The following is a 23,385-nucleotide window of genomic DNA, read 5'->3' as shown; positions in this document are numbered from 1 at the left end:
TTTTATTTAAGTTTTTTATATGAAAATGTAAAGTTACACATTTGCCCCTTTAAAAATCAATCAACAATTGGTTAGACCTTTGATTTTTGGTCAATAACAGTCAATCTAACGGTTTTTGTCAATTTGGATTTTGGGTGCGAATTTTTTAAAGGTTTGGTATCTTCGATAGCACAGATGAGAGATTTGAGTCAAGTCTGCCAATAAACGAAATGTTTGGTACCTCGGCCGCAATTTTCCCTAACAATTATTCATCTTTTTATTTCACTTTCGGCCCTTCAACAACTTTGTTGTAAGAACTCACATGAGATAAAAAAAAAAGTTAGTTTAATCCATATTGTAAATGTTCTTTCAAGTCCATTTGTCTAATTCCATTTTTATTGGTGGCAAAACAGCTTCAATTTACTCCATATCAATTGAACCACTCTTCCAAAAATGATGAAAGAAATGAATTGCTTATCGTTGCTTGAACTTTTCCAACGATCCATTTGGAAATTGCCTTAGGAAAATATTTTCCTTCCCTTCTAGCAATTCAAAACTCATATTGACATGTTCTTGATGGCATATAAATCATTCATAGAGGATATAAATCATTCATAGATGATAGATCCCATTTCTGGGTACTTTACTATCTACAAAAGTTTTGCATTTAGGTTCGCCAATATTTCTTCTTGAAGTAGGTCGATTGATCGTTTGAGTGTTTTAGATATTCTGTAGGTGATACTTTAAGACCATGAGTAGCTTTTAACCACTTCATAAGATCTTTTACTTGCTCATTAGGGTTTGATTCTTTCGTTTTGCACAACTCAACATGAATACTCTCACTCGGTTGAGTTCATATGTTGACTTTTGAGTTGCGTCGTTGTTTTGCTAGAGGAAGAAGGAAATGTATCACTTGAATTTATTGAGGATCGCCTGGATTTTGTTATTCACAATGTATTTATAGAATTAAAAAATTAAAGAGAACATAAAATTTCAGACTTTCAAGACAACTGTACATATTTTCAACACTACAAATAGACATGTACTAATTTATAAAAATGATGTCTATATCTTCTCTCATTATATATGTCTCTATTAAATTATATCAATAAAATAAGTACTTTACGTCTCTATACTGGTTACAATAAATATAATTAAGTCAAAATAAGAATTTTCATGACTACCCCTCTATTAAGTTATAACCTTCTCATAGTAATAAAATTAGTTTAATCTTAATCGTATGACTATAAAAAAGTTTTTATTGTACATAAATAGCATATTCATAATCCTCTAGTTAAGGATATATGACCTTGCTGGTCCTACAGAAGGGTGCTTACGTCCTTCTTGACAGATTAGACACTCCAAGGCTTTTTATATTTTTTATTCATGTGGGGTCGGCGCAGAACCCACACACATGTAAATATCTGTTATGTAGGGCATAAACCATTTTTTGGTAGAGTAGCTTTATTCTTAATATCAACGTATCCTAATTTGAAGAAAGGTAATGAATGTTCTGGACTTGGCATGTGCCCAAGATAAGGAAGATATTGACAAAATGGTTTTTGATTAATTGTCAATATAGGGGTGGTAGTGGTGGAGTAGGAGTGATGTTGAAGATTGACAGAATCACATGAAAGAGTGATGGTAGGCACAGTCTGACTTCAATTGGTGTCTTGGAATTTTGGTCCTTTAGAGTTAAAACATTGGTAAAGATCCCATATTATCACACATTACAAGTCTCCCGTTATGTCACATCCTTTCATGTGAACACTTTGACTTACTATATCAAATTGTAACTCATCTTAGATAAGGATATTGTTATTATACAATATAATGTTTTAAATATTTTATACATTCATTGAACCAATCTTTGACCTCCTTAAATTGAGGATTTATTATTATTATTTTTTTTTGGAAAAATAAATTTTGAAATTACGATTTTTGAGAGAATGTATGATTAACAAGTAAATAAAACTTTTTTAACTTATGTGCAAAAATATTTTATTATGTGAATATATGATTGAAAATGAGTTTGAGAATAAATAATTTTGATTTAATGGGATCTTACTTGTGCTTCTTAACACTTTATATATTTGGACAGCTAGAAAACTATTTAACAATTTAATAGTAAACTATTTAACAGTTTAAGTTTTTAAAAAAATATGCTTTGAAATGAAAAATATAAATAAAAGAAATTTTTGTTTTCAAAATTGAATAAGAAAATAATAAGATTGACCTTTGTATTCAAGGTTTAATAAAATGGAAGTTGGCACGAACATTGCAAAAAATATGCTTAGAACAATAAAATGTGAAACTCTTTTTCTTCAGTATTCTGACATAGAACCTGTCAAGCTAATTTAAAAGTAAATAAATAAAATACATTGTCTAAAGCTCCTTCAATAAAATTTATATTTTATATATTTTTACTTTTATTTTAATGAAAAATTATGTCCATAACGATAAACCTTTAAAAATAAATAAAAATTATGAATGATAGTGATATTAAAAACATAAATAGTTTAAAAGTTTATTTTACCAAAAGATTCATAACAAATAAATTAATAAAAATATAAAATTAAATAGTAAACGAAAATTCTATCTTAAACAAAATAAAAGTTAAAAATATAATTCATTAGTCAATAATATTATAAGAAGACAAAAATATTTTTTTTTTATTTATCAATATCTTATAAAAACGTAAAATATGGAAATAGTAAAATTTTGTTAGTACCGCAATTACCCTCCTTCGATGACTGAAGTATCGAAGGTGATTCTCAATAGCAACTCTGACACTAATTATTGATGAAGGTGTGTCAATGATCATCAAATGTACTATTTACTATAGTTTCGCCTGAATTACCAATATATATTGACCTTAATCCGAATTACCAATAGTCATACCATTGACAATTATTGACAATGTCATCAATGATCAAAGCGTTTTGGTACTTTTCTCCACGGTAATTATCAAAATAAACTTAGATTATAGAGAATGTCATTAATAATATATGTATATAAAAAATTGTCGATATTTTAAGTTGATAGATTAATTTATTAACTTACACCAAATAGTGTGATTTCTTGGAGGTAATTGCTCGTTAGCCTTAAGCTAGTACATGTGCAAATGAATATATAAATGCATGTTCTTGTTCAGGATTTAACTACAATTTATTCAACCAACTATATATATATATATATATATAAAAATGCATGTTCTTGTTCAGGATTTAACTACAATTTATTCAACCAACTATATATATATTAATTGAATAGTATTTAAAGACAAAATGATAGTAAGAACCACAAGCAACATCAGCTCATATTAATTAACTTGTCAAATTCAATTTTGTCTATATCTGAACGTGATATACTCCCCACAATTCTAGGTAATTAATAATCCATTATATTGTCATTTTCCATGATGACAAATTTCTAAATTTTTGTTAATTCGTATTGCAGTCCTTAAAATTAGATAAATTAATTTCATGATTCTAGGATTAATTACAAAACCTCAAGAACAATTGCCAGATTAATTAGCTTTAAAGAAGTTCATATCTTTATTTTTCATGTTTTGTTATCGTAGTTAAAATTAATGAATGAAAATAAACAACTGCAGTATGTAATATTAGGTTTTCCATTGATCCTAGCTAGTTTGCAATAAAATCTCAAAGAATTCAATTTCAATCTTTGTCACAATTTCATGAACCAAAAAAAAAAAAAAAGTGGTAAAAAAATAAAAATAAAAATAAAAATCAACTAGCTACATGATGGAGAAAAAAAAATCATACAAACAACTCCAAATCTATTAAGGAAAAAATTTAATTAATCACGTGATTATTGAAAAGATCTGTATATCACACGCGCACGTGAACACACGTACGATTCGGTGGAGGATTGAAATCTTGATCTCATAATCTCACTACTACTTTTGGCAGAGAGTAGTGATGAGAAGAGATAAACTCTAATAAGATCTCTTCTTATCAATTCATTGTCTTGTTCTAAGAATATATATCACACTTTTTGTCTTAGTCCACCATTTCATTCTTGTCATCTTAAAGCCAGTCTCCGTGATCCTACCCAGGATATGCATACTTTCACGCTTCTTTCTTTTCTTTTCTTTTCTTTTTCCCTTTCTATTTTATATCATTAAAAAGTTGAACCCTATATATATCCCAACATAAATAGAAACAATAGCAGTAAACTACTGCTTTCAATACATAGAAAACCCTGGTTCTCAACCCTATTTCCTCTCATTTAATTTTTCCTTCAAAACAAAATAAAAATTAAAAAAATCTCACCAACCCAATTCTAGATTTCAGTTTTCAAGTTCAATCTTGGTAAAAAGTTGAGGATTGAAGGTGGATCGAAGGCATGGAAGACCACTTCCAGTGGAAGCATCGGAAAAGGAAGAAGAAGAATATAACTTCCCTTCTGAAAGAGATACTTCAACTATGGTTTCAGGGCTCACAAGAATTATGAGTGCCCCTCATCAAGAAGATCAGCATCACCCTTCTACTCAAACACAGCAAGATCAAGGTGGTATGTTTATTACTTTTTCTGCTTAATTAATCATTTTTTTTTTTCTTTTTTTAATTATAATCAAGTTGCATCAAACAAACCCTTTTTTAAATTATTCCAGAAGATGAATATAATTTAGAAAAGGAAAAGAGAGAGAAAAAGGCAAGATTTTGTTCTTTATAAGCCAAGTTCATTGTATGTATTTAAGTTACTTTCCGTAAAGTAGTGTCTCTCTGTCTTTTAGATTGCTGTAGATCTCTCTTTCGGAGTTGTCCAAGTTGTAGTAATTAGATTCACACATGTTGATACTTGTATGCTTGTTACTTTTTCCTTAATATCAATCAAACACGTGTGTTACCAATTCTTGACAATTATATTAATGTTCGCCTACCAACTTCTACCTATGATTCTTGCCATGTTTTTAATATGGATTAATGTAACTTTTTTTTTTCTCTCTGTCTTTTAGATTGCTGTAGATCTCTCTTTCGGAGTTGTCCAAGTTGTAGTAATTAGATTCACACATGTTGATACTTGTATGCTTGTTACTTTTTCCTTAATATCAATCAAACACGTGTGTTACCAATTCTTGACAATTATATTAATGTTCGCCTACCAACTTCTACCTATGATTCTTGCCATGTTTTTAATATGGATTAATGTAACTTTTTTTTCTTTCATCCATCTCTCTTTTGTACATTATTTTCCCTTCTTTAGATAAAGAAGCTACATTTACACTCAAGAAAAATGTGCTCAAAGTAATCCATTAATTTTTGTATTTATAGATAATCTTGCTAATGACGCGAAGTCACAAACAAGTCGATTTACATTTTTTACATTTTTGCAAGTGAAACTTTTGAAATCGAAAAGTAGATAGAGAAAGGAAAATGTACATTGTAGATGTAGAGCAAATGTGATATGAAGTTTTTAGAAATTTTTTACAAAAATGTTTTAGTGCTTGAAAATATTTACTTATTACTATTTTTTCAAAATTTATGAAATGGGGATTTCATATTCCTCTTGTGTTGGAACTATTAGTATTATGATGGTTTGTCAAATATGTACACGAAGTGTGTCTTGAAAATATTTGTCACATAGCCGACATGTTAAAATATATGTAAAGATAGGACGCAATCACACCCCATCATGTCAAACTCGGGAGCATATAGAGAGTATTGGTCTTCCCAATCAAGGAATGGAGATAGGGATCAGCCCTTGACCTTAGACCTCCCAGGGTTGTTTGAGTCCATTTATTTATTTCCTTCTATGTATTAGTCCAATGCGATATTTATTATTTATTTATTTTTGTATCTCCTGACTCCGTATCTGTTTCCGACATATGGAATACATACATGCTATTCAAGTAAGAGTGTCTATACTTCGCTCTATTCAATGATCACACTAATCCTGATCAACTAAACTCCTATCCTGTTAAGTACATAATTCAAAATGTGTGCATTTTTAGAGTGAACTTGCCATTATGCTTTAAGATATACAGCTGAAAAACTTTTAATTCATAGAAAATAAATTCTGTACCTATATGATTAACTTGCTCATAATTTGTATCATTATAATTTCTTGCAAAATTTGGCGCCAAGGATACATGTAGTTCTAGTTTCTCGTTAGTATATCATTCCTTCTTGTGATTAAGGCAAATTAGCTTTAGGATAATGCTGCTTGTATATAATAGAGTTACATAATGATTTACATACAGATGTGGACGAGGTGTCAAAGAGAGCGTTGAAGCTTTGTTTTTTTTTTTAGTTGAAGAAATTCTGATCCAATCATATCTCACCACATCATATATATGTAAATTATTATATACATATTGTACAACCGTTAACTTTATATTGTTTGACGAAGGATCTGTGAGGAAACATTATAGAGGAGTGCGACAAAGGCCATGGGGGAAATGGGCAGCAGAAATACGCGATCCCAAAAAGGCAGCTCGAGTTTGGCTTGGTACCTTCGAGACAGCTGAGGATGCTGCCCGTGCATATGACGATGCTGCTCTTAGGTTCAAAGGCACCAAAGCTAAGCTCAATTTCCCAGAACGTGTTCATGGGAACACGGAATTGCGATATATAAGCAGTGATGGAGGTAGCGGTTCGAGCAGTTTTCTAGTTGATCATCAGCAGCAGCAGCAGCAAGTTGATCAAGTTGCTTATAATAATTATGATCCCATAATGTCACAGAACACTTTTCCCGGGCTTCAACAATATGCACAATTGCTTCGTAGCAGTGATGCAGATTTCCCTTATTTCACTTCAGCTCTCTATAATCAAGGAGGAAGCCATTCCACCTCTCAGATACCAGACTATTCCACCGTTAGTAGCTCTGGCTTAGTGCCTCACCACCACCAGCACCACGAGCAACGGCAACAAGATTTTCAGAATATTCCGTCCGAGTTTCAAGGGTTTTCTGGTTTGGATTTTACTTCAAAATATGGAAATGATTTTGACTCTAACAGTCCAAATCACGAGTAATTAAAATCATGCAGTGGCTGAGTTAGTTTATTTGATCAGAATTCAGAAGCTTTCATTAATTAGTATATCATGATCACTTTGCAAGTTTGCTTGAAATATCCGAGATGTACTTCGCTTGCCACCAATATTATTTTTTGTATCAACATGTATACTATTCCTATTAATCTATTTGTACAATTATTGTTTACACCTTTGTTGACTGATGATGAGGTGATATGCAATTTGGTTGCCATTTGTCAATTTTTTTGTCTAAAAGGTGTATATGTAGCATTATTGACATGATTTTGTTATGAGCTCAATCGCTATAATCAATTTTACTTATCAAATTCAATATATGTGTAGTTAAGCTTCTATTAATTGAGGGAATTTTCAATTCATTTATGCAACTCAATATAGCTGGAACAATAATGCGAGCATGTTTGGGAGTGATTTTGAAATTTTTTTTTTTGACCATTAGGAGAAACGTAAGATCCACCTGTGAGAGAAGAAGTCAAATATGACAGTTGAAATAGTAAAACAACGGTCAAAAAATCAATTTTTTGGGCCAAAAAATCACTCCCAAACAGGCTGTTAACTTTGTTGATAAAATTGAAAGTTCCTTGCCCATAGTTGTTCATTTAGTAGCTAGCTAGCAAGCAAGTAGCATGCATGAAATTGAAAGAATCCAATTGCAAGTGATACAAAATAATTAATTATATTATCATTATTTGAAAACACTTTTTTTTACGTACTCATTTTTCACCACACATTCACATAATAAAATATTATACATGTAAATTGAAATTTTTTTGCCTATTTTTTAACTATATATTTATAATATATTAAATATAACATCAAGTGAAAATAATTTTTTGAACGATTTTAACAATATTATAATTTAATTATTTCAATAATACCTTGCTCTTAACGTTCACATTAATCTAGACTCAATGAATCTTGATTTACACAAATCTAGAGTTATTATAGATGAAATTTATTTCTATCATGTATATAAAAATTTTAATGGGTGTTTAAATTCATGTATTATTAATTATGTCCTATGTACCATATATAGCATAAATATATTACTCATTTGTAGTATTTCATCATCATAAAAAAATTTGGATCATAAAAGATGAATTTTGAGTACAAATTTCTTCTCCTAAATATCTATCATAAATTTTATTTTCTTTAATTCGTTTGAGATTCATTAAATCCCCTCAACAAATCGGTATCAAATATTACTTTTACAGCACTTATAAAGTATTTCAGAATAACCTCCTATACACATTCAACTCCAACTAATTCTTCTAAAATCATTATTCAAAACATTGTTTTCCCCCAAATAATAACCATAAAACAGGGGCTTAGATTGTAGACAAGTTGTACATTTCTCAAATTAATACTAGATTGATTTATTCCATCGATTCCATATATATAAAAATAGAATATACTACTTGTATATAATGTGGTGTTTATAACGGTGTTTACTCTCCTCCCATGAAGGGGACCTACTTTCAGTAAATTATATTTTATTTGAAGTGAGTACCACTTTACGTGAGACGGTGGACACCGTTATAGACACTCTAATGTATGTGTAGCACAGCCCCGAAAAAATTAGCTGACAACTAATATGTAAACTCAAAACATGCGTAGGCATCAATTTATGTCAAATCTTCGGTGAAGTTTGCTTCGAGCATGCAAGCAGAATTCTTTCATCCTTGTGGTGGGCCTTAAAAGGGAAAATCCATCCTGGGGAAAGCCCAAAAAGGAGAGATTAAATTAAAGGGCAAAACGAAATTAGAAACTTCTTTATTTTGAGTGGGATCCATTCGCACGCGGGGGTGGGACGTGTATCCCAATGCCGGCGTGGGTTTAAAATGGACCTACCACCATCAGATTTCATATCAACACTTGATCTGCTTTCGGTTGTCGGCATCTAACTTTCAATTTTTGCGGCTCGCACGGACCACTCGCATGTTCTTTTTCTTTTCCAGACTTTGAAACTCATTTTTTTAAACTTTTTTTTTCCAATTTTATTTTATAAGACAAAAAATTTAAGCTTTTTTTTTTTTATTTTTTTTTTAAAAAAAAAAAAATTTAATTTTTTTTTTTTTTTTTTTTTTTTTTTGACAAAGGAACCGCAGCCGCTATCCGAAAGTGCGCACTAGGTAAACCCCGCCTTATGATCCTAGCCGGCAAAGGACCACAAGGAGGTAAACCAGCCTAGGTTACTCATAGCTGATCGGCTCAAACAAAGAAGGTCAATATGCAGTTCCAACAGGAATCGAACTAGCAAACTCACAATTGCTAGTCCAACTGCCCGACCAATTTGGCTGGGGTTCCCCCCCCCCCCCCCCCCCCCGCTGGCTGCAGCCCATTCACCATGGTTATGGTGGGGTTCCAATTTGTACTCATCGTGATACCATAAGTTAAATTGTTAATATATAATAATCAGATTAGATTCGTAAGATCCTAAGTCCGTATCAGTTAGGCTTAAATCGTCTTTGAGAATGTGCTAGCTACTCACAACACGGTTATTCCTAATGATGCCCTAGATCAACGTAAGTCTATTAATATCATTGTTTTTCTCGGATATACAAATTCCTTATTACTAATAATATATTTTTAATCAAAGATGATGGAATTAATACCTGTGCAGAAGTTAAGTCAAACGTCGACTTAAAAAGTTGACAGAAATTCATGGAATCAGATATGAATTTCATGTTTGAAAACCAAAGTTTGGACTTTGGTTGGCCTATCCAATAATAGATGGAAGGTAAATAAGTTTACAAGTAAAAGGGTCAACTGGATAGTAATGTTCATACTTAAAAGGTTAGACTGGTTGATTTATTACTACAATTAAAGACTAAGAGCTGACTTTTTTTATTGTAGCTATGTTAGAATTATGCTTGTAGCAGTACATGAATGTGGTGTGTAATCTATAGAAGTTCATTTATGGATTGAACTCCAGGAGCTTGAAAATATGTTCTGATTAAGTAATTGAATTGTTTAATTTTATTAAAATAATGTTGAACCACTTGTGTATACAAGGTTAGTGAGAGCACATTTGTATTTCTGGTACAATATATGGGTGACATATCGTTGACCAGTAATCATATTCCCATATCACAATCAATGAAAGTGAAGCTATTTAAAGTTTTTCCTTGATGGATATGGAAATGACGATTTGCATTCTGGGAACCAAGATCTATAGAGATAGATTTAGGAGGTTGTTCTAATTGTCCCAATCCACGTGCATAGATGAGATGCTAATAATGATTAGTATGGAAGAGATCAAGGTAGGATTCAAATGTGCATTGATAAGTGTCATATTCTTCGATAATGAAATCTTACTTCATTGTATTACCAACTGGGAACTGTCAGGGAAATTCTCTAAGTGTTAGGTAGTGGATTTTAGTCCATCGACTTGAATTCTCATAGAATCTTACATGGGGATCAACACACTTTGGTAGAACATTACCTTTTCTATGATCAATAATATGTCTTCATATGAGTGTATTGAGAATCATATGAAAATTAATGTAGGACATATACATGATTCATCACTTAGATGGTGAGAAATTATAACATGTTTTTCGTCCACGTTGATAGAGAAATTATTTGACCATGGTGAAATTATTAGGTGAAATATTTCAAGCATAACTCCGATCAAGTTAAGGAGAAGCGAGCTTCAGCAAGCAGCAAGTGGACCTGTTCAACGGTGCTCCCGCCATTTCCTATTGCTTGCTCCATTATTCCTTCACTGGCACAAAAAGCAAGGGAGATATGAAGCATTGCTGGGTAGACCATGGCTCCAACAACTCCAAAAACATTTTCCTCTTCTTTATTTGTGTTTGATAGAAATACCTAACAAACATCTGGACCCCTGAAAAACATTGGCGCACATGTAAACGAGGTGCTCTACCAACCTGGAAGGAGGGAACGATAGAGGCGCTACTTTGACAACGTTGTCTTCTTGTAGTGTTGCTGTTGTGGCCTTGACACAGCGTTAAAGGGAAAGACATGGGGTATCAAAATAAAAGGACCATCCTTTTCTTTACAGTCTTATCTTATTTTGTTATACAAGCACTTTTAGTTCAATTCGATAGAACATAGGTCTCCAAAACATGAGAAATAATATGCTATATTAAATCCAGATTGGCATTTATCTGTATCTTGTAATCAATTAGATTATACTTGTGAAAGGATTATATTTTCACGACAACCTGGCAAAAATGTTTGTCACGGCACATGACATTCCACATCATATGGATTGTGTCGACACATTTCTAGATGTCAATCTTGAAATGCAACATGAATTAATTTATCTAGGTATATTAAATTAAAAGAAAAGTTTCATTTATTGTATTTTGATCAAATAGGATAATACTATCGTGGATGAATACCTAATGAGTTACAAACAAAAGACGAGAATCGAAATTATGAAATTGACATTGAACCCAATCCAAGTGAGAGATTGTTGATAACATGCTAGACCCAATTAATGGGTTGGTTTAACCATTTTGGGTCGAAGTGAATTAATCGGTTATTGACTTTAGGTGTCCAGGTATAAAATTTTATGGAACTTTTCATTGCATCCTTGCTAGAGCAAGAGATACTCAAAAACCCTAAATTTAATCTCCAAAAGCCTATGACTTAAGCTGAATATCTAGACATTGTGATATGTTGCGATCATGGCATATCGGATTCAAAATACTCGCAACGTATGAAAATCTCTAAACGTATACTTTTCTATCATAAATTCTACACACAAAGACGATTCAGCTTTTGGGCATTGAAATTAATTTTTTCTTTGCAAGTTTAAAGAAATACCCAACGTTTCATCATGAATTCTTCAATCCTCTCGATATTTCCAAAAGTATTTATACATCCTTTAAACCAAGGTAATTTTTCATTAATTGAATTGACATTAAAAATTAGCAAAACAAGTTCAAGCCACACTTAAAAGATGACAATAGTTGTGTCAACCCCAAGATTTTGACCATGACTAACTTGAACAAAGAACACCAAAACTGCATAGTAACTCCAAATTAATTTTCAGGAAAGTGCCAACCTTATGAGGTTAGCCAACCGCTGCTACAGTTTTACCTAAGCCACGTTAAAGGCTCTTGAGCACGAGTCAAATTGTGCGACAACATATTTATAACCAACAAAAGAGATTAGTCCAATTCTGCATAAACTACCACACAAAAATTTTATAAATCCAAATCTTAGTTGAATAAAAAATCTTGAGCCTTGATTTGCAAGAGTATATCTCAACCTAGATTATGAATTTTAATCTCGAATGAGAAAGGATTATGCTCATATTTGATTCAGATTCTTTAAGCATTTTTTTTCCCCAAACTCATTTCCGGTAACGCATTTTTACTCAATAAAATAATTTTACACGTTTTAGCCACACATTCGTCAAAGAATCATTTTTCACAAAATCCATTCTCATAAAATCTACATCGAATATGCCCTAAAAGTGTTAATGTATTGGCTGAATATTAGAGGCTTGGAAGTAAATAATTGTGCTCATTGGTGCCTCTAACAACACCACTATGCTCGGTGCCAATGACACCTTGTCCAGCACCACCGCGCGCGGTACAGTGCCACTACAAGGCACGCTAATATGATGGTCAACAAGTGGCAATGGATCTAATTTGGAGGGCAGAGAAATGAGAATAGAAGTGCAGCATATGGATTAAATGATTGTGATGGTGTGGTGGTGTTGGTGTTGGTGCTTATAACCATTTATATGTTAAATTTGATCCTCTGTGACTGAGTCTCTGTTAATTATAATTGATTTTCATCAAGTCTGTTTTAATCGTGATCGATTATGACTGCATGTGACCAAATTAACGGTGAATTGGTTACATACCATCATAGTTATGACTGACATGAGAAAGTCACAATGAATACATATTTGGTCACAATTGGTCACAAATACTTTTTATCCTATCGTACCCCCACTGCCATGCCTCATCCCAACCTGGATCCAAAACAGCTAGCACCCCCACCTATACTACTTTCGTCGCCACCACCACCCATAAGACCAAAATTTATAACCACCACCACCACCATCTCACTACAATCGACAGCACCTCATCACAAGACCACCTCACCATCACCACCATTTGCAAAAAAAAAACCAACCAACACTAACAAAAATCAAAGTGACTGCATAAAAATTGGATTAGATTTGAAACAGTGGGGAGTGCCACTCCGCGCACCTCACTCATAGCACCTTCGAGCATCGCTGCGCGGGGTTAAACCCGCTACGACTACGATAGGCGAGGGTGAAGAGAAGCTCCGATGGGTGAGGTAGGGGATGGCAAAAATACCCGTCCAATCCAATACTAGCGGGGAACCTTTTTCGAACGGGGTGAGGATTACCCGCTTAATCGGGTAATTGGGTCAAGTACGGGGCGAAAAATTTCGCCTCGAAGCTGGTACGGGTAACGAGGGTCTCGTCCCATTTAGTCCTTTTTTTTTAAAGAATTCAATACTTCATGCTCTTGTTTGATTTCCATTATTTTTAAAATACATTTTCCATCTCTTTTTTTTAATCACACATTCTTTAAAAAAATAATATGACACATAAATTCAATATTTTTTTATTTTTTAATCACTCATTCTCTATCAATCTACTATTCTAAAATGTATTATTAGGAAATAATGAGGCTCAAACAAGCACTAAATAAAATAACTCCACAAAATTTCATTAATTGTAATAGAAAATGGTAACTAAGATTATCTAATGAATATAATAATAATAATAAAAAACCTTAGTTTACCAACTATATTCGAATAATTTAACTTTTAAAAATAAATAAAATAATATAAAAAATTAATAACTATATTATTATCTCACTTGAATAAATGGGGCATTAAAATGAATTATCAAAAATAAAAAAAAAATTAAAAAAAATATAAACGAGTACGTAAACGGGGCAACCGCCCCAACCCGCCCTCCCCGACTTAAATGGGTAATGGGGCGGAATTCCCTGGCCCTTGCCATCCCTAGGCCAGTGTAGTGAACAGAAAAGGGGAGAGAGAGGAAAGAGATGAGTGATGAAGATTAGTTATTATTGTTATTTTAATTTAACACCTGATTTGTGATTTTTTCTTTTTCTTTTTTGATCAAATTTGTTAAATTTGATTTTGTATTCTTATATGATATTTATGTACTTTTCCCAAACAAATATAGTCCTAATTCGGCGTAGATTTTCAATATAAGTTAAAGTTAACAATTAATTTTAATTATAACCCACAATTTTTCAATCAAATATTTTTAATTTTTTTTAAAATTTACTAAAAATATGATTTTAATCTCCTACAAAGATATAATTGAATTTGTTTGGTTGGATTATGTTATGAAGTTGAGCCCAATTTAGACTGTAAAGTTGGTCCATTTATTTCACTTGTATGGAAGATATAACATTCTTGGGCCTTGGCGGCAAGAAGCTCTGTATCATTATCGTTATCATTATCACTATCACTATAATTAATTATTTTGTTGATTCTCCGCCACGAGTTTGAGTTTCTCATAAACAGAGAAAAAAAAAAAAATCAAAAACTGAGGAAGAAGCGGTGATTAATGGCTCATTTAGCAGCTGCAGCGATAATTCATCTTCCAAAGCCTCATATTCTATTCCGAAATCCCAGTAGAGTTTTAATCCATCGTGGGTCTTCTTCTTCTTCTTCTTCTCCTTCTCCTTCTCGGCTGGCCCATAAAAATATAAAATGCCAAACTGTAAGTAAGAAACGAATTGAATATCAAGGGGTCTATGGTCCCTGGACTGTCGAATCCTCAGATATTCAAGAGGTTATTTTATACAGATCAGGATTGGTGATTTCTGCTGCTTCTTTTGTTGTTGCATCTTCAACTGCTTTCTTTCCCAATAACGAATTGATTCAAAGAAATCTTGATTTGTTCTTTGGTGTTGGAGCTTGTGGGCTAGGCTTATCTCTGTACTTAATTCACATATATGTAACAGAAATTAAGCGGGCTCTTCAAGCTTTATGGGTGTTAGGTGTGGTTGGATCTTTGGCAACATATATAACTCTTGCTCAACCACAGGGGAAGAGTCTAGTAGAGTATGTTGTTGAGAATCCAACGGCTGTCTGGTTTGTAGGTCCTCTCTTTGCTGCATTGACTGGACTCGTATTCAAGGAAGGTATTCTTCAATATTTAATTACAAATACAATTTATCCTATATCATGAATGCATATTTTTAATGAATTAAAACGAGCTTGAGATCATGGTCTTATTCGAAAGAATAATACTATTCATAATGAGCGACGCACTACCGTAGACATCATATGTGGCAACTTATATTTTGAGGCATTAATTTTCTGTAATTCTATTGTCTCAAATAACAAATTAATGATTCAAATAACAAATTGTCACATGTGATAACTACTGCCGTCGCTGACTACCTTTATCCCCAAAACCCACAACGATTAGAGCTTCGACTAATAAATAAAAAGGTAATTCAAAACGTGCTTAACTCATGCCGATTCAAATAGCATTACTCTCTTTGTAACAGGCCTTTGCTATGGGAAATTGGAAGCGGGCATCCTGACATTCATCATTCCATCAATTCTGCTTGGTCATCTGGTAAGTACTGGCTACTGCCTATATCTGTTTCAATGCTTGAGATTGAACCTCAGGCCATTAGTGCACAATTGGAAGCCTAGCACATTCACTTTAGAAGTTTGCATTATTACAGCAACAATACTTGCGAAACTGTTGGGAACTTGACAGACTTAAGAGAATTCCCAATGGCAATACATAGTAGCTTCTGTTTCGTTTATGAACATTTAAATGATTAATAAAAAGTGACTACCCAAAGGTTTTGGTGTCTGTGAAGTTGTAACAGCACTGCAACTTGAAATTCTCCGACTTTTAATGTCAATCATGCGCGAAGACTGTATAAAGAAATAAGCTTTGTCTTGTCTTCTCACGTGAGACTTGAATTTTTTTCCCCGACACATAATGAACGTTTCTGTGGATATAGACTGGTCTGGTGGATGATGGATCAAAAGTTGCTTTGTTGGGGGTGTGGATGGCTCTCTTTCTAGTGTTTGCGGGAAGAAAATTCACTCAGCCAATTAAGGTACGAAGCCTTCCTTTGCTTGAATTGAATTTAGCTTTATCCATCAACAGTCTACTTTGATATATTCAGAAAACACGAGTTTGATATGTTTTTGTTGTGCTACAGGATGACATAGGAGACAAATCAGTCTTCATTTTTAACGCTTTGCCTGAAGAGGAGAAGAGGACACTTACTGAGAAACTTGAACGCCAAAACTAAACGAGCTGTATACAAATTTCTGCTTGAAAGCAGGAACTGCATCGCGTTTGGGCACCATTCGAGTAAAAAATTCTGAGTCCCTTGTTGCTTTGAATTTGTTATTCATGTGGATGAACAGAATGGTATGTAAAGAAGCCATATCTTTTTTGCTATCAGCAGCTATTTTCTGTAAACTAAAGATGGAACTCCTTTAATATTAAACACAGTATTGCTGCTTTTGCTTAGAGATTCATGGTTTACAATAGTTAAAAAGCTTGACACCGCATAGATTGCTTAACTACAACACAGGAGTAATCATGGTAAATCTTGGAGAAATGCACAAATCCGTAGTGCCCACCATGTTAAACTCAATACAAAAAACGAGGCACATAACCCATAAAATCATGCTAAAGTGCCAAATAAGTTGACGTTCCATCCAATAATTTGCTGCCACCTGCACTTCCATCACTGCATCTGTCAAAATCCTTCTGACAAGTGGCATAATCCTCTAACATGTAACAGGTTGTATATCTGTAAGTAAATAAAACAGGACCAAAAAGGCAAGCAGTCTCGTAAGAAGTATCAGGTGTGCTAGAATGATTTCAAAGAGCTGTCGTAACAGCCTGAGGGAAGTTAAGAAAACAAGCATCCTACTTGTGTGCTATTTGCTAAACAACAAGACTTGCACATAAACTGGCAATCCAAAAGCAGATAATTTTGTTTACTGCATCCTTAAAATCCTATAAACATAATAATTCAAAAGGCAAGAAAAATGGGCAATACATCCCAATGATACACAATTATATAGTTCTAAAAAGTCAGATTAAACCTTACTCCTGCCAAAAAGAATGTGTATACCCAAAATCCTCCTCCCACGCCCAATGGAACTTGGCTCCAGGCCAACAAGTCATCAAAAAAATGCGAGAGGTTGTAATAAAGAAAAAGACAGGAGAGAATGAGATAGCAGAACAAGTGAGCAACTTATGTTAAGTCTTGTTGCCTCTTCTTTTCTTGCCCCCGTTGGGAGCCAATGAGCAAGCCTCTTCACCAGCACCGCGTCGCTTGTTTCTTCTTTTGGGCATTTCACCTCTGGCAACGCCAGCTTCCTTGTCATCACTCACAGCATCACACCTGCCTAGGGCTTTCTTTTCAATAGGTGGCTGGGGGTTGGTGTTGGACAAAGGTTTACTGCCTTCTTTCTCATCCTTCTCTTCCTTCAGAATTTCAGCACTAGCATCACAGTTCTCATTTTCAGCACCAATGTTGGATTTTCCATTAGTGCCATCAATTTCTTCCCCCATGTCCACTTCTATACATGCATCATCTGTTTCATCACATAACTCAGCATCTTCGTCATTTGCACCATCAAGTTCTTCAGATTCCATGTTTTCCTCCTTCATCTGGCTCTGTAGTGATTCAATCAAATTCATCAACTCCCTGTTAACCTGTTGCAGAATCATATTTTGGATGAGCGCACACTTCTGATTCATACATCTTGAAATAAATCTTCCTTGCACAGCACAAAATGCATATATGACCCCCAATTCTATGGTCAGTCACTGTAATTGTGCTAGTAACTTCAAAATTTAAATGAGAAAAAAATTCTGCTCTTTGTACCTGGGGATTCTGAAGGAAGTCAGACACATCATTTGAGCACGAAGGGCATTTCATGACATTTTTTTGTGCTCGAAGTGTCCTTGTACCTCCACATGTCCTCTGCTTTATGAAAGACTGGCCAGCAAAGGAATTTTCTAAGCATGCCTTGCAGAAGTTATGAGCACAGGGAGTTGTAAGAGGAAGCACCATTACTTTCCAGCAGATGAGGCAGCTAAAATCTGTATCATGAGTTGCAGACTTGAGAAACATGTGGCTCGTACGTATACATAAAGATTATGCACCCATAATCACACATTGTACTATTCAGAAACCTCTCCATGGAACAGCTTCTGTAAGTCCAAAGAAATGCACATGTAACAAGAATAATACCTTTTAAAAGCCTTTCTTTCACTGACTCATTTCGTTTTTGGCGTCTTGCTCTCTTAGTGATCTTACCTTCCTCATCATAAGCATCAGGAGCTTTTCGACTTTCGGGTGGAGGCTTTTTCCAAATCCAACGACATTGTCCCTCCTGTGCATTGCAAAATTAAACGGCTGAGGTCACTAGAAAACTTAATATCTTATGAAGAACAATATTAATATAAAAACAGGAATTAAAGGAAGCTGAACGGCTAGTGTTAAAGTTTCATGCAGATATATAAATGAAATTGGTGAAGAAAAACCATAAGTTCAGTATATAGCTTCTGACATCGAAATCCCAAGCAGGACTCTTTTTTCTTTCGGTTATGTCAGTAGCATGCTTTAATTCCTCTACAGTGGGCAACTCTCTTGAGCGATCACCGTTATTTTCACTGTAGAAAATGATGACAATTAAGAACTAAGCATGCAAACATAAGTGCATATAGGGACAGATGATGGCATAATGAAAGAAACAATAAACCTTGTCCATGGCGCAGGATCATTATCACAACGAACGAACAAATAACGGCACACCTTAAATCCCTATATCAAGTGAAGGAAAGCGGTAAGAGAACGTATTGAGCACAAAGGTGACTTAAATTCTTATGGAAGCAAATCCCTACTTGAATTCCAGCCTTGCGCCAACATTTTTCAATCCTATAAATCCCATCATAACGTACACCTTCCTGTGGCGCATAAGAAGAACGTTTCTCCTTGTGAGACCTGCCCGACAAAAGAAAAAGTCAGTACAAAAATAAGGAAGTGCATTAGGGAACGGAAAAGGCAAAGACTAATATTTTATCTTTCTAACCACTAACTGATATCATTGTTGCAATAGATTGCTAAACATAAAAACTTGGATGATTGTTAACCTAGTAATGGCAGCACTAATTGAGTATTTCACTGTAGGATATATAGTCTTGGTTGACTGCAAATAACTGGGAGAATTTAAAAGTTTTAACGAAAACCTTAGATCACCAAAAGGGGTGTGATTCCCAACCAAACAAAATAATGTTGGCCTAATTCCAGAAGAGGAAATATTAGTTTCATTTTCAATTATCAGATCCATGTGAATATTAAAAGCTGCATTGGAAAATAAATTGAAGAATAGTCAGACATTCTCTTTCCCTTTTATATATCTAGCATTTTCCAAGCCAATAAATGCAATCCTGAGAAAATAAGCATCATTTATGGCAAAGCTACACAGCTACAGACTCTTACTTGAATGGACAGTGGCCATGAGATGGAACCTAGTCAATGTCATATCAACAACATTTGTTTGCTCCCGCAATTAAGATATCATGTAGCAAAATCTATACAGAGGGGTAAACCCACACATTCTAGCAAACTGTCAAAAGTGTAGTTTTCATTGATCGAAAACATAGCGTGACAATACATGGCATTTGCTTAAATTCTTAACTGTTTCTTAAATAGAAATATCAGAATACCTTACAACTCGGACAGGATAACCATTTTTGCAACTCACTCGCAATGCTTCAAAGAACTCGCAAGCTCAAGATTCGTTAACTCTATCATGTATATTTCACGGTTCAAAATCTAATCTCAAAGTTGTAAAAATGGACACAAATAGAACCTTTAAGCATTCTAATCAGCCAAAATCATCGGTCGCCTAAATAGAAAGTATCCAGAACATAAGGACACATATACAGTTAGATACATGAATTGTATGAAATCTAAGAACATTCATGGATCCCAAAGTAAAAACAGAAAGATGAAACAATAGACACAAAAAGGTCACATGGTTCAGCCATGTTGGTAAGACAAATAAAACAAGGTGAAGCACCGAAAATATTTGGACAGTAGATTACTCAAAACAAACAAAGCATAGCACAAAGCGACCACATTTGAGTATACCTTCCAGTATAAAGAAACCATTCACCATGGTCTTCATCATCTTCATAACCCCCTGACAGTGCAACAGACTGTGCTCCATACTCTGACTGCCCAGCAATCCCAGCAACGTGGGTAAAGTGAGCCCCCCACTGCCTGCATTCCATCCTATCTTCCCAGGTCTCCCCAACCAACACGCCCACGTTTCTTTCTGGATCATGCTCTGCTGTAATTGGACCAAAATGATCAAGAGGAACTGTAACAAAGATCTTCCCACTGCAGGCATTAGCCTTTCCAGATCTTTTCGCTCGCTCAGTGGTGTATGCTTTGTCGGGCCGATCTTTGTTGTGTACAAAATGGTTGACCCTTGGGACACCTCCTGAAACATTAGACTGTGACATTTTGGCATTTCGAATGGCAATAACAATAGCAGAGTTGATGCGGGGCTCCCTTGCCATCTTGGATGGAATAACCTCACGACAAATCGCACAAGTGCGCTTCCCCTGACCTACCCATTTCTGGAAGCACTTCAAACAAAAGTTGTGGCCACATGGCGTCTGAATCAAGAAATGACAAATCTATTTTAAGTCCAATCTCCAAAAACAAGTTTAAATATTTTAAACTTTTTTGTCTATGAGAATATTACACAATTGTTCACAAAACAGTCAAATTCATCCATTCGACTATCAAAGACTAGGTTAACATTTAATGCCCTCTAACTAATATATTGGTAGACAAGAAAGGCATAAATGGGTGCTTTTTCAATTTAGGAAGAGGCTTTGTTGAGTTCACTATAAACATTTTCATTTTAGAAAATGTTGGGAAATTAAAACCATAACGCGCATTTTCTCAGCTATAGGATGAGCTGAAGCAATATTAAACCCACTATGTAACTGGCTGATTGCATCAGAATTTCCTGAAACAGAGACATGCACATCAGAAGCCTGATTACTTGTCCAGGTGTCCAAGTAAAACAATGATATTTACTTCCCTGGAGACAAGCCATCCGGAATACCTATTTAATATAAATAAAATCAATGTTGATACACTTGACATTGTCCTCATTAGACAACTGTCACAACAAATATCTTTTGTTTACAGGAAACAAAAGAATTGCAGTAGATTGCCTAGGAATGAATGAATCAATAATCAAATCATGTAAGTATTCCTGTACATAAAATACGAAGACGGACTTTTTCTGAATCCATTTTTTCATGTGACCCTTTATATTCATTCAAGAACCTTCAATACAAGAACATAGGAGACACAATCAATTCAGTCACTCCTTAAAAGTGCAGGGTAGTTAGAAAAGTTGCTACACATGGCCATATAATAATAACTAGAAATCAGGTGTAAAGCTAAAGATGAATGCTACAACTATATTCAGCAATGGTCATTAATATAAAATGACTAGTCAATAAAAAATGTTATGGTCCCAAAATAGAAACAAAGAAGTAAATGATACCCATAAAATACGGGAAATTTCCATAAATGTAATTCTTTTAGGTATCCAAAGTTATCCAGTATGAAGCCCGCAACATCACCAATATAAATTAAATTCATCAATAGACTTAGTTTCATTTAGTTGTTCACATTTATGATGAGAGTAACCAATTACAAGTTACCCCTATTAGATACAAAAATAATCACCTAAAGATAAAAAAATCACTTTATCATTGTGAAACAAGGACTCCTTCACTGTTCTCACTTTGAATTACACTCCACAAATTCCACAATTCTAAGCTTGTAACTGATTAAGTTTTACAAGAACTCAACTCATTTGCTGTTTTTTCCAATTTGATGATCATTCCCGAATGCCTAATTCCAAAAAGAAAATCTTTGGTACAAAAATAGCCAAAGGAAATAATTTTCAACAAGGAATACCATCTAGGGATCCCAAATAAAAATTACAAAGAGCCCCATTTCCTTGAAATAGTGAAATGGTATAAAAAAAAAAAAAAAAACCTCTCCAGTTGATTAACATTCTTTGAGGATATCGCGATCAACTCCGAGTACAATTTAAAAAATACACCCTGCCCATAAATTCATTATATTTTCCACATTAAAGTCAAGCAATACGCAAACAGTTTAAAATTTTCTCATCAAACATAGCTATCCGAACGCTAAGACGAACACGTTTGTATGAAAATATGAATTCATAGAGAGAGAGAGATCATACAGAGACGGGTCTATCGAGAAGCTGCATGCAGATGGAGCAGTTGAGCTTGTCACCGAGAATGGCCAAACCATCGTTAGTCTCGCCATTGGACTTCTTCTGCTCATGATTCGGGCCCTCGGGAGAGGCTGATTTAGCGTCTCCACTCAGTAGCTCCTGGCGCCGCTTGGCCTTCTCCCGATCAGTCAGCGATTGGTCAGACTCGATCGCCCGGATCTTCTCCACCAGGTCTCCCCCGGAGATCGATGGCTTGACGGTGGCACCACCCGGTTGATCGGCCGTCAATGAGCAGTCCGGGCACTCCCAGTGGGCAGCATCAGCTAGGGTTTTCAGTGGCACTGAGAGACAAGTGCTGTGCCATGGAGTGACACACGTCTTGCAGGTGAGGGTCTCGCCATCCGGTGCCTTCTTCTTGCACACCATGCAGGTTCCATCGGCGTCGCATGGGAGGTCGCTGGTGTTAGCCATTGGTGATTGCTGCTACCCTACGAAAGAATGGAGATTGTATAGAAAGTAAAGTGATTCAATGGCTCGGTCGGCGAGGAGACGGGTTTAAATATGACGTAGGGTGGGTCAGTTGGGGTGGCGTAATATAGGGAGGTGTTTGGCGGGGACTTGAAAAGAGTGTAAATTTAGGGAAAGGTGGGAACTCTATTTTGAGTTTTTGCCAATTTCCCTCTAAATATTAAATCATATGCTTTAAATATTTCCAATCATGAGAGATTTTACTTGGCTAAAGCTCTTTCTACAGAGTTTTTTTTTTACAGAGGTCTTACCGACTTCTTATATGGGATCGGTCCCATGTGAGCCTTGATATAATAAAAAATTAAGAAAAAAATCTCGATCCCACCCCTTTGTGAGAACCCTATAAGGGTTCTGTAATGTGCTGGGTTGTACGCCCAGCACTGCCCATTTTACTTGTCTTGCTTAATATTTGTGAAATATAATAAATCCTTTTGAAACATAATTCATTTGTTGATCTCAAAAATTGGGAATATTTCTAAACACCACATGTATAAATTTTTCTTTCAATTTCTTCAAAGTTTTTCTTTTTAGATTTCTTGTATTTAAATCCCTT

General features: G+C 34.5%; 2 protein-coding genes and 1 pseudogene across 3 annotated transcripts; 2 read left to right on the top strand and 1 right to left on the bottom strand.

Moving 5' to 3' along the window:
• The first annotated feature begins 4,015 nt into the window (after nt 1–4,015).
• Nucleotides 4,016–7,220, top strand: LOC111381215 (ethylene-responsive transcription factor ERF113-like). Of its 2 annotated transcripts, none has more exons than XM_023004966.1 (2): nt 4,016–4,515; nt 6,358–7,220. In XM_023004966.1, exons 1-2 carry the CDS (start codon nt 4,431–4,433, stop codon nt 6,978–6,980), a joined length of 708 nt encoding a protein of 235 aa, XP_022860734.1. In that variant the 5' UTR covers nt 4,016–4,430; the 3' UTR covers nt 6,981–7,220. The 2 variants fall into 2 exon arrangements, with proteins under 2 accessions (XP_022860734.1, XP_022860732.1); XM_023004964.1 differs by having other exon boundaries at nt 4,027–4,518.
• A 7,270-nt stretch (nt 7,221–14,490) lies between these two features.
• Nucleotides 14,491–16,511, top strand: LOC111381243. Its single transcript, XM_023004998.1, has 4 exons — nt 14,491–15,145; nt 15,518–15,588; nt 15,989–16,087; nt 16,193–16,511. The coding sequence occupies exons 1-4, from the start codon at nt 14,566–14,568 to the stop codon at nt 16,283–16,285; spliced, it is 843 nt and encodes a 280-aa protein (XP_022860766.1). The 5' UTR covers nt 14,491–14,565; the 3' UTR covers nt 16,286–16,511.
• A 447-nt stretch (nt 16,512–16,958) lies between these two features.
• LOC111381244 lies at nt 16,959–22,877 on the bottom strand (annotated as a pseudogene).
• Between the last annotated feature and the right edge of the window lie 508 nt (nt 22,878–23,385).

The sequence above is a fragment of the Olea europaea genome, unplaced genomic scaffold, assembly GCF_002742605.1.
Source record: "Olea europaea var. sylvestris unplaced genomic scaffold, O_europaea_v1 scaffold227, whole genome shotgun sequence".
NCBI lineage: Eukaryota > Viridiplantae > Streptophyta > Magnoliopsida > Lamiales > Oleaceae > Olea > Olea europaea.
The sequence above is the reverse complement of the archived record's forward strand: the minus strand, read 5'-3'. Positions and strand labels throughout refer to the sequence as shown.

What these genes read in the sequence shown, in the direction of transcription:
- LOC111381215 (XM_023004964.1), top strand. Translation starts at nt 4,431, where the DNA reads ATGGTTTCAGGGCTCACAAGAATTATGAGTGCCCCTCATCAAGAAGAT. An exon ending in AACACAGCAAGATCAAGGTG is followed by an intron (nt 4,519 to 6,357) that starts GTATGTTTATTA and finishes TGTTTGACGAAG; the next exon opens with GATCTGTGAGGAAACATTAT.
- LOC111381243 (XM_023004998.1), top strand. Translation starts at nt 14,566, where the DNA reads ATGGCTCATTTAGCAGCTGCAGCGATAATTCATCTTCCAAAGCCTCAT. An exon ending in TGGACTCGTATTCAAGGAAG is followed by an intron (nt 15,146 to 15,517) that starts GTATTCTTCAAT and finishes TCTTTGTAACAG; the next exon opens with GCCTTTGCTATGGGAAATTG. An exon ending in AATTCACTCAGCCAATTAAG is followed by an intron (nt 16,088 to 16,192) that starts GTACGAAGCCTT and finishes GTTGTGCTACAG; the next exon opens with GATGACATAGGAGACAAATC.